This window comes from Limulus polyphemus, unplaced genomic scaffold, assembly GCF_000517525.1.
Source record: "Limulus polyphemus unplaced genomic scaffold, Limulus_polyphemus-2.1.2 Scaffold2043, whole genome shotgun sequence".
NCBI classification, from domain to species: domain Eukaryota; kingdom Metazoa; phylum Arthropoda; class Merostomata; order Xiphosura; family Limulidae; genus Limulus; species Limulus polyphemus.
Window position 1 is genome coordinate 65,313 of NW_013667653.1, and position 11,781 is coordinate 77,093.

General features: G+C 29.3%; 1 protein-coding gene across 1 annotated transcript in view; it reads left to right on the forward strand.

Moving 5' to 3' along the window:
* LOC111087351 (rho guanine nucleotide exchange factor 11-like) overlaps window positions 1–11,781 on the forward strand; it is a 36,606-nt gene that overhangs the window by 20,446 nt on the left and 4,379 nt on the right. The window contains exons 6-9 of the mRNA XM_022393693.1: window positions 1,569–1,682; window positions 4,738–4,836; window positions 5,859–5,904; window positions 8,706–8,831. Coding sequence (XP_022249401.1) covers window positions 1,569–1,682; window positions 4,738–4,836; window positions 5,859–5,904; window positions 8,706–8,831 — 385 coding nt within the window. The remainder of the gene's footprint in view (window positions 1–1,568; window positions 1,683–4,737; window positions 4,837–5,858; window positions 5,905–8,705; window positions 8,832–11,781) is intronic.

Here is an 11,781-nt window from a genome sequence, read left to right on the forward strand (position 1 = left end):
AAGATTTCTGTTGTAAAACTTATGCATATATATATATATATATAATATATGTGTGAAAACGTTTTTGAAATATAGATTTGAATGAAAAAAAAGACCTTCTCATGTACGATAAAGGCAATCTTGATCAATTCCATGATTTTTATTACTAAATTAAAAAATCTTGCTCTGGCTACATTTTATAATTTTAATAATAAGAGAGAACCTAACCATCCAACCCCTGATGAAATCGTAGCCGTAAAAGAATTGTCACTAAATGTTGCACTCCCTGATAAAGGCAACGCCATTGTTATTCTGAACAAAAATGACTACCCTAATAAAATTATTTACGTTCAGTTTTGGTGCACAATACATTATCATCAATTAAATGTTTTGCATTGATTAATAATTGCATATCACTCAACAGTCACTGCACCTTCTGATTGTAATTCACATTTCTGACATGGATTTTTAACCCTTTAAAACTTATTGTTTGGTATTATGTCACCTTTTATTAACAAGTATTAATAACTCGTAAACATTACTAAATATGAAATGGACATTTACAACTCATTGCATAATGTTTATGATACCTTTTGATGTATAAATTTGATTGTTTTTGTCAACTTAAAATTTATAATACAATCAAAATGTGTCATAACATAGTCATTTATTGTGGCATTAATGAGTCATGTAACCACTAAACTGATATACAGTTTAGATAGGGGTACCGTAGTAGGCCTAATGACTTCATATGCTTTGTCTTTTTTTTTTCAAAGAAATGGTGTAATAAAAAAAATTCTAAAATATTAAGAATAATTTAAATAGATTTTATATCTATATCAGTCTTATTTTATACATAAAATTTATCTATGGCCTTGTATTAATTTTGTAACAAAAAACATAACATCTTTTACTTTTGACCAAGGGCAAAATACAGTCCTGGTATTGATTGATGGCCATGAATTACATAACTTGATTTGTTGTAAACAAAGAATTAACCGACAAAACAATTAATACCTTAAAATAAATAACCACAAGAAGCTCATTAGGTTAATAAATTGTGAAGAAGAAAATAATCCCAGGTATCACATAATGTATATATTATTTTGTCAACTTCAGAAACAAGAAAGAAAAAAAAAAAACATGGAGAAAGCTTTATTTTACAGTTCTTGACACCAACAACTTCTAAAATTCATTATTCTCAGAGCTAAAAAGTCCTCCAATGATTCATCTATGGACAACTTGTAAATGTGCAGATGGTCAATTTAATAATTTCCATCATATGAGAAATAATCCCAACAGGAGGCTAAAAATTGACAATTAGGGCTAGCAGTTTAAATTTTTTTAAATTTTTTCATGTAAAACAAGTGTTAATAAAAACTTAAAATCTTAGCATTTTAGTTTAATATGATTTTTTAGGATATATCAAAATAACTTTTTAAACTTTTAAATCATTTACCCCCTATAATGCCCATAATGTTAAATAAGAATAAACTATACTATTGATCTACTAATCTCCATTTTGATTAAGAACTACTTTATTTTGAAGATTTTATATATATATATTGGTTTTGTTTCTGGGTTTATAGGGTCTTTTGGAAAACCATGGTCCATTTAATGCTATGTGGAAGCTGTTGAGATATCAAGCTCATTTAGCTGTTTTCATGTACTTTCTTATAACCAACAGTGAACCTGCAAGTCTCGTGAGTACTAACATCTTTGTATATTACCAAATCTTTACCGATTAGTTTTATGTAAATTGAACTTATTTTGCTATTGGCATTTAAACTAATTACCAAGAGAGCCACAAGTAATGTTTTAAGTCAGAATATATTACATAATGTTTTTGTAAACATCAAGTAAATGACCTAGATTTTTCTGGATTGGCAGACATCCAGAAAATAAATGCATCTGAGGCTTAGAATAGAATTTTCTATCGACATGAAAGGTTATTATTAACTAAATTTTGGAAATTACCACAGTTTTCTTCAACTTGACTCTTATGTTTTCAAAAAGGACTTACCTATTTCTGATTGTTATCAGCTTTTCAATTTTAAAATATATAGGAAAACAATATGATAAAAAAGTATGAATTGTAATGGAACTAAGATTATAGTTTTTAGGCTATAGGGATGATTTTTTGTCCATTCTTGTATAAATGCATTGTCACCTATTGAAACTTATTCAGTTTGTACCCTTCAGTGGCACAGCGGTATGTCAGCAGACTTACAACTCTAGTAACCGGGTCTCGATACCCTTGGTGGGCAGAGCACAGATAGCCCATTGTGTAGCTTTGTGCTTAACTTGTACAAAGTTGTTCAATTTGTACAATTCTCTGAATAAATAACCATGGTTATACTTAAAGATTTTATTAAAGAATTTTGGAAAGGTGTACTCCATGTTAAGGCAATGTTAAAAAAAGATCACCTAGTCAACCAAATTAAAATTTTATGTAATTTACTGCTTTTGGATTGGTGAGTGCTACTGTTACCTTCTCACAATGAAAATGTTTTACCAAATTGTTTGAAACATACAAATAATTTATTAAATTTTATCTAGTTTTGGCTTAAAAAAATTCATCTAGTTATTTATTTAGTTTTTCTATCATTTTTTTATGTCATGCAATTTCCAATATTTTATTGGGTGCTATTTTTTATTCTTTAACAGCAGATGACATTTTATATATCCAGTCCATTTCAAATTGATTGATTTAAACTAGCACGTTTCTTTTGATACTTTATTTTGCCAGTTGCAGTGATCACCATTTCCAATTATTAATTATAAATATATTCACATAAACTGACAAAAATTTATTGGTCATTTAGAACCAAACCTTTCAAACTGGTGTCAGGACAGGCTGGATAACAGTATTTTTCCTAATAGCATTCTTGGTCAAGATCAAGTTATATCTAACAAAAAATAGTTTATTTTTGATAAAAAGTTGTTGTATATATGGGCATTGTTTCAATGGGATAAACTTAATATTTAATAAATAAGGATTTGAGTCATCCAAATATTTTACCAATGCCTAGTGTACTTGCTAAACTGAATTAAGCTTATCTGAAATGTTATCGTAGAAGAAAATTTCTTTCGTTTCCAAACAAATATAAATTTAAAACTTTCTTGAGTGAAAAGAATGTGTAGAGAACTAAAAGCAAACATACAGATATGTGGCTTGTTCCTAAGTCTTATAGGATTGCATTGTTTTTTCTTGATGGAGCTAGGTCAACCTGACACTCCCATAAAACCTGTTTTATGAATATTAACATGTATTATTTTATGATTTGATGTGTCCAAACTTTTCGTATTTATACTTTATCTGGAGTTATTTTTCAAGCTGGCCTTCTTTAGTAGTTGTTCATTTAGATCATATGGTGGGAACAACAGGCTGTGTTAATAAAATCAAGTACGACAAGGAAAATTACATAAGAAACAAAACATCAATAATTGTATTATTAAACAATGATAGTTTTTTAGCAGTTATGAACATGTGATTTGAGATTGGCAGAAAATTATAAAAAATCTTTAAGTGTATTGTTATAATCAAAAATCCTTGAAGCTACACATAAATGTAAGCTTGAATGTGCAGTCAACATCTGGTCACTGGTCATAATTGGGTTAGAAGTCTTAGATGGCCAGAAAGGGAAGGTAGAGAGAGAGAGAGACGATACAGTTGCATAAAGAAGCCACAGTGACTGGTGTAATTGAGTCATGTACAGAGAAAAAGTAAAATACATTTAACAATAAAGGTTTTATCTAATAGTTTATTTGGCTTATATCAACAATTTCATAAATTAGAAATTTTTGAAATCTGAAACAATCCTATTTTTATTTCCTGAAAACTGTTCCTAATTATAACACCACTTACAGAATCAGATTTTGACTTACAACCATATTAGATAATGCAATAATTTATTAATACAATACACAGTGTTATAAAAATTTAAATTTTATGACCTGAGTTGATACAAAATAAATGCTAAGTGTGATGATACATGTATACTGAGAGGTAATCTTGGTCTATGTGTAAAATTTTGATGTTTTGTATATATGTGGCACTAAATGAGTTATTAAGTTGCAAGCAGTTTTTTTGATGATTTGCAGTGTAAGTACTATACTTGTCTGTAAGATGTTTTTCATGTTTTTAAGCCATGTTTTGATTTAAGTTATCTTTGACTTTAGTGCATTGGTATGAATAATATTTGTAATATTTTCTACTTTAATTAGACTATGCTGTAAAATGTAAAAATAAGGAAATCCTAGAAAAATATGGATGACATGATCTGTAAAAAAAGAAATTTTTATTAGACCAGATAAAAAATTTACATATCATATTTTTGTGACATTTATAAAAGTGTTGTTTAATAAATTAATGTGTATTCTTTACCTAAGGTTATTAGAGTATGCTGCTTTGTATATGTAATGCTATTACTTTGATCATATATATATTAAATTATTCTTGCACATTGATATAGTCATGGATTCTTTTCCTCCATTTCTGTTAAATGTTATCTTGGCTATAATTGATTAGCTAATTTTGCAAACTCTTTAAAATAGTAAACTCAGTAAGCTACTTGTTTCATTCTGCTTTTATAAATAAACACTACCATTCAGACGATTAAGAATTAGGTAATATTAACTTTTTATTTGAAGTGTATTATGATATTCGGTTTGTTATACTTAAGTAGTTTGTTTATTCAAGAACAATATGTATAGTAACTCATTATTCCTAAGATTCTTATGTAATTTTTTTTTCAGTTTTTCTACTTGATTACTAATAGTTTCCAAGAAGGAACAGTAAAAGAAATGAAGAAATGGGCTTATGAAATTCATTCAAGCTTCCTAGTGCCCGGTGCTGTAAGTAAATCAAAGATGTTCAATAATTTGTAAATGAAATCGGAAATATAGTTTAAGGCTATTTATTCTAAGTCAGTTTTCATTTTTATTCAACATCTTTGTGTGTGTATTACAGTGTAGCTGAAAAGCATTCTAAATGCAGAGATATAAGAAATAGAAAGAAGTAACAAATTTTGCAACTTATTATAAAAATTCAGCAGTATTAAATAACTTTGAAGAGATAACAAGGACATCAATATTTTTAAAGATAGATGTGAAAAAATTGCAAGAACCTCATCATGGATTATTGTTGAATTAAAACATTTTGAAGAATGTATTGTCACACTATTTTTAATTTTATGTTAAAAACAAGATACAATATGTAACAGAATAGGTGGATTCATTTGATATACACCTGTGAAGTTAGCTATTTAATCCTCTTGATACAGGTAGGTCAAAGTGTACACATCACAAGCATTTACAGAGTGTCATTCAAAATTTCATTAAACTACATTATTAAAATGTATAAGAATAAACATGGCATTGAAATATAGTTAATAAATAAATTATTAATACCATACAAGTTTTAATTTCAAAAAGAAATATTTAAAAAATTCTCAAACTCCCTGTTCATGACATTTGTTCACTCCGACTTATTCCATCCTCGATTTTTTTTCATCATCTCTCTCTGATGTATGAATTTTAAAACCCCTATTTTTAGATGCATAATTTATTATTTTATCAATCTGATATAGTGTTACATTACACCTTAATAAGGTTGAGAACAAGTAATAAATCTGATATAGTGTTACATTACACCTTAATAAGGTTGAGAACAATTAATAAATCTGATATAGTGTTACATTACACCTTAATAAGGTTGAGAACAATTTTATAATTTTTCTATGAAAAAAAAATTAATGATTGAATATGCTAATTTATTATCAGTATTGTTTATTTCAGCTCCAGTAGTATTCTATATATCTATGTACATTAGAAAATACCAGCATTTGTTACATGTACTTTATTTGTTTTTCATTTAGCCTTTAAAAGTCAAGAATATCGATGAAACTATTCTAAATGAAATTGGTAAGTATAGTGTAGAAAATGTAAGTATAGTTACAACTTATTGCTTCATACTGCAGTTATGATGTGCATTTCAGTACATACTGCAAAATTTAATTAGTTTGTGATACTGATAATGGAAACTAGTGTATGTAGTTCAGATAATGTAAAACTTTGTACATGTTGATAAATATTGCTATAATGATTTTTATTTGCCATGATTTTAAAACAAAACCCATATTTTCATACTGTAGTCATTGTATTACAATACTTATATAGGATTGACATTATATTAAAATTAATATCAGTATGCAAATCAGGAAGTTGTGTGACACAGTCATTATAAAGCTGTAGTGTAACAGTATATATCAGAACTACATTTTGACATTTTGTGGGTAGTGTGATGCCATCAAAAAGTTATAGTTTTTCGGAGAAGTATATAATAGCCTGATCCAGTGCAAAATATTCTTCCACTGAGATCAGGGATTTAGATTTTCAAAGACTGAGATAACCCTTATATACAATGGAATGGGAAAACAAAGTAATATGGATCAAGTTGGGATACCAAGACCATCCAGAAAGAGACCTGTAACAAGTATAACCCGAGCTGTGGTAAGTGAAGTGAAATATTCTAACAAGTGAGAATCAAGAAGGACATCCATCTGGAAATGAATCCAACAAGGTAGGGGTCTGCAGCTCCTATAGATTTCTGTGTGACTGGCCAATTGAAATTGGTGCTGGGAAATTGTCACCTTTTTACTGGTGTGCTCTGGACTTCACAGCCTTATGATAAAGCATTTTGTAATATAAATTGTGGTGTAAGGTTATTAGTATACACAGTCATTAGATATAGTGTGACTAGACATGACAGCATGGACTGTAATGACCTAGTGAGGCATCAAAATTATTTCATTATACTGTACTCAGGCAAAACATATAAAAAAACTTGTGTTTAAATTTGTTATATCCTAAAACCTTGTCCCTGGGAAACTTAAATTTTATGAAAGGCATATTGAGGATCATATCTTTTCATGGAAGGTTTCAACATTATACAAGATACTAGCAGAAATACCCACCCTCCGTGAAGGTATAACTGTTAGTTCCTATGGAAGGCTATTGGACCTGCAGCCTTTTCTGGAACCGTCTGACAGTTCTACAACAATGTACTTATACTGAACATTCACTAATGTTCACCGTCCATCAGAAAAGGGATTTTATTGAAATTTTAGTTTAAAAATGAGCTATCATCACAGAGTTGATTTTATTCAAGTATTTCTTTGTAGATGCAGTTATCAATGAATGTACCTTGCAACACTCATGAGATTTTCACTAAAGAAAAACAAATAATTTTTTTAAGTATGTTTTTTTATTGTTTTATATTTGAAACTTACTCCTTGTTTTGTAATTGTTATTGGTTAAATCTGAAACATATCATTTTTGTAGAAATTTCAATGTTTTATTTATTGCTCAGCTATAAAAACACTGCCTAGTTTTAAAAATGTTACCCAGTTATGATTGGTGGGGATCAGTGCAGTAGTTTCAGAGATTCGAATTTTGGACGTATACATCGCAAGCTTCATTATAATAAGATTTCAAAATGTGACATTAGAAGTTTTCAATGTGCCTACCATTTTTCTTATTCATTATATCAAAGCTGTTACTAGGGTCCTTATAATACCCTGCACTCTGACACACAGTTTATACAAATCAACAAATGATATTGTTTAAAGGAAGGAAATGAAATAATGTTAGTTTTTAATAAAAGTTATAGCACACTGTCTCATGTACAAACTTTCTTCAATAAAATGTGTTTCTCATTATGCTTCTGATGAAATTTTTTCCCAGTAAGGTAAATAGCTCTTAAGAAATTTTAATTATGGGTTTTCTTTATGATCACTGTACATTTAGTTAAATATAATTTTGGTTTGATAACAGTAAGAAGTAGTTGTGAAAGAGTTTAATTTTCTTTGTATAGTTACATAAATGTTTGCTTATGATGACTTTAACTTATAATAAATGTGAGAAATCGTAATTATGAATGTAATTTTGATGGGAATAACTGTAGCAGTGATATGGAAAAAAAGAATCTTAGTATTCTAGTTGATCAGTCTCATAAGCCACCCAAGCAGTGTGATGTTGCTAGTGGTAGGGCAAATAGGATTTTAGGTTGTCTCTATAGAAGTGTTGAATACAAGTCTAAAGAGGTAATTTCAGTGAATAGGTCATTGGTAATACTTGGAGTATTGCATTTAGTCTTGGGCTCTTTACCATAGGAAGGACATTGAATTGTTAGAAAGGACTCGGAGGGCTTCTAGAATGGTACCTTGTATGGTAAGGTTGTCATATAAAGTCAGGTTAAGATCTCTGAAATTGTTTTCTTTTGAAAAACAAAAGAAGAGTTAGAGGAGATTTGATTGAAACGTATAAAATTATTTAGGGAATTGATAGTGTAGATGCATGATCATTTTTCGTATTTAATGGTAGGACTAGGAGAGACAAATTTTGGCAGGGTGGGAGTCATCTACAGCTAAGACAGCTTTATTTTTCTAACAGCTGGGTTGGCCTTTGAAATGAGTTTCCTTCAGATGTGGTGGATGCAATTAATTTAACAGAAGACTTGATAAATATTTGAATAACAAAGGCTGGTTTTAAGCATTTTATTTTCATTTAAGAGTTAGTTTAGAGGAAGGGATGGCCTAGATGGACCAACAGTTCTTTTGTCCTTAAATTATATGTAATAAGTAAAATATTATGCTATCTTAAAATACTTGGTATTTGATAGTATTTTGAATATACACATTTTTCTTGTTTTTTATTTTAAAAAGATGATGTCCTCCAAAACCAGTTAGAAAAGGAAGATAATCTTAGAAGTATTTTTATAAAGGCTAGAAGAAAAGCAAAAGAAGAACTTAATGAACTACTGGCTGACTTTAGATCAAAACGAAACCTTTGTAAGTGTGCATGTTAATGAGCTATTTTTGTTGTAAAGGTTTTGACAATTTTGTGTTTCCTAGCAAGCTGTAATTCTATGTCTATCATCTAAGCAAGCTTCTTGACAGATGTGCTTACATATAACAAGGAAGAAACATTAGTGAAAATTATTAGTGCTTTGAATGGTAAAACATTTTCAGTTATATTCGTGTAGTTCCCTTTCAAGTAATGCAAACTTAATATAAGTTGTTAAAGGATCTAGCCGCCACCACCCTCAAGGACAAAGTCTGTCAATTTGATAGACCTCAGTCTTTTTTGTTACACAAGCAAATTACAGAACCAAATCACACACAGTTTGACAAAACATTCGCAAGAATATATAGTTTGTATGTAAAGAAAGTAATTTAAATACATTTAGTATTTGTTTGACTTCATAATTTTTTAATTTTATTAAACTTCATTATAAAACACTGTTCATAAAAAAAAGAAAATATACATATATATTTACATGTGTCTTAGATTTCTCTCTTTTTTTTGTTGTTATCAGCTTAAAAATCTGAAAAAGTTTGTCTCTTTTTTTTTTTCCAATGTGTCTACAGGTTTTGTGATGAGTAACCCACTTTGAGACAACAAAGTTTGAAGACAACTTGAATGGGTGATAAAGAAAACTATTACAAATTTAACATAGTGACAAGTGTACAACATTCAGACAAAACATTGTTATACATTTGTTAAAATGTTAAACTTCAAATAAAGTTGTCTTCAATATCCACTCAAGCCATCTTCAAATCCAGTTTGTCTGATTTTATTCCAGTATCACCATACCAAATTTATAGAAATTTCTGTGTGATTATTTGCCTACACGATGTAAAAAGTTTGTAATAAAATATAAAAGAAATATGCAAAATCAAGATTTATTTAGTTATTTATTGACCATATAAATTTTATATACCTAACCATATAGCATGTTTTATATTCATTACCTTAATTATTTTTATGATTTTCTTTTGGTGAATTTGTTTTACTTACTCAAGCAATTTTCTAGCCCAATAAAAACAAAATAAATTCTGCTTAACCCTAAGTATTCTCATGTGAATTCTTGGAAATGAATATTTTTCGAGCTTTCAGAAGAAAGTAATATAACAGAATTCAAATTTCAGCAACAAGAAATTTCTAAAGAAACTATAAAAAAACTCCCTGGTTTTTAATTACATGGTAACAGTTGTTGATGTTCACCTTTCAAATGTGGCTTTACTATATATCTTCTTCAAAGCATGTTGCTTTGTTATGAGCAGATTGGCTGGTTGGACTTGTGAGATCAGTACAATGGAAGAAAGGAACTTTTTGGAATGGATGAATTAAATTTAAATAAGATAGGGGTCTGGCTCGTTTGCTAGGGTTATCAACTCAGTCGTAAGGGATGTTTTAAACTAGGACTAGACAGTGGTGAGGGCCAGGATAAACTAAATGCAAAAATGATAAAAGGCAGGAAAAAGTTTAGTATAAGAAATGAGTATAGAAGTAGTTATAAGGGTAGACTTAATTCTTACTGTTGTAATGCTAGAAGTATAAGAAATAAAATATATGACTTTAGAGCACTGGTAGGAATGGAGGATTTTGATATAATGAGAATAACTGAAACATCGTTAAATGTATATGATTTTGATAACAGAAATTTCTTTGAAATATAGGGTTACAGGCCATTTAATAGGGATAGAGTACTAAAGATGGGGGGAGGAGGAGTGGCTTTATATGTAAAATCTTAGTTGCATCCTGCTGAAGTTGAGGATGTCAAGATAATAGTAAGGAGATTGAATCCATTTGGGTTTCTATCAGTGGATATAAAGGAAAAGGGCTTTTAGTGGGAATTTGTTACAGACCACCAGATGATGCTGATGAAATTAATGAGAAACTTTACAATGAGATTAAGATTTCAGCTGTTAATGAGGTCATAATTATGGGTGATTTTAATTTCAGGCATATAGATTAGGAAATGCTAGAGTCGAAATGTGATGGAGAAAGGCTTTTGGAAACTGTTCAAGATGGCTTTCTTCACCAATTAGTCAAGGAACCAACTAGAAACAGTGCTATTTTAGATTTATTGTGAACTTTAAACACTGAAGTGATAGAGAGGGTGGAAATTGGGGAACATCTGGGTCTATGTGATCATTGCTCTATCAGGTTCAATGTTTTACTGCATATGGAGATAAAAAATAATTATATTTTGGTTAAAAATTTTGACGAAATGCGACAAGAATTATCTGTTGTGAATTGGGCAGCTGAGTTATTTGGAGACACTGATGAGATGTGGAAAATCTTGAAATTTTCTAGGTAAATATATTCCTTATAGAAAGAAAAGGGTAGCTGCAACTAAAATCACATGTTGGCTCACAAACAGTTTAAGAGATAAAACTAAAGAAAAACATCATAAATATAAGAAATTTAAATTGACTGGTATGACAGGAGATTTAGAGGATTATAGAAGATCATGAAAGTTGGTCTGACAGGAAATTAGAACATTATAGAGGATGTATGAAAAAAGGTTGGTCTTAAAATGTAAAAATTAACAGTTAGTATTTCTTTAAATACATTAAGGGTAAACAAAATGTTAGGATGGGGGTTAGGACCCTTGAGTGATGATAAACGAAGGCTCATATCTGATGATTATGGTTATGGCTGGGTTATTATATTTTGTTGTTTCTTAAGTTTTTACTAATGGATATTTAAGCAGTATTCCACATCTTGAACAACTGATAGATGGAAACAAGATGACTGCATTAATTCTGAGTTTGTATAAAACTGTGTAGGAAATTATGCATAGTGGTTGTTGAAAAAGATAAAAGAAGTATGTTATAGGTTAAACCACTAAGGAGTTAATATATATAATTGTGGATACAACGTTTCGGGCAATGCCCTTCTTCACTAACATTTAACAAAATTTAGAATTTTATTTGATAGTTAACATGGTTT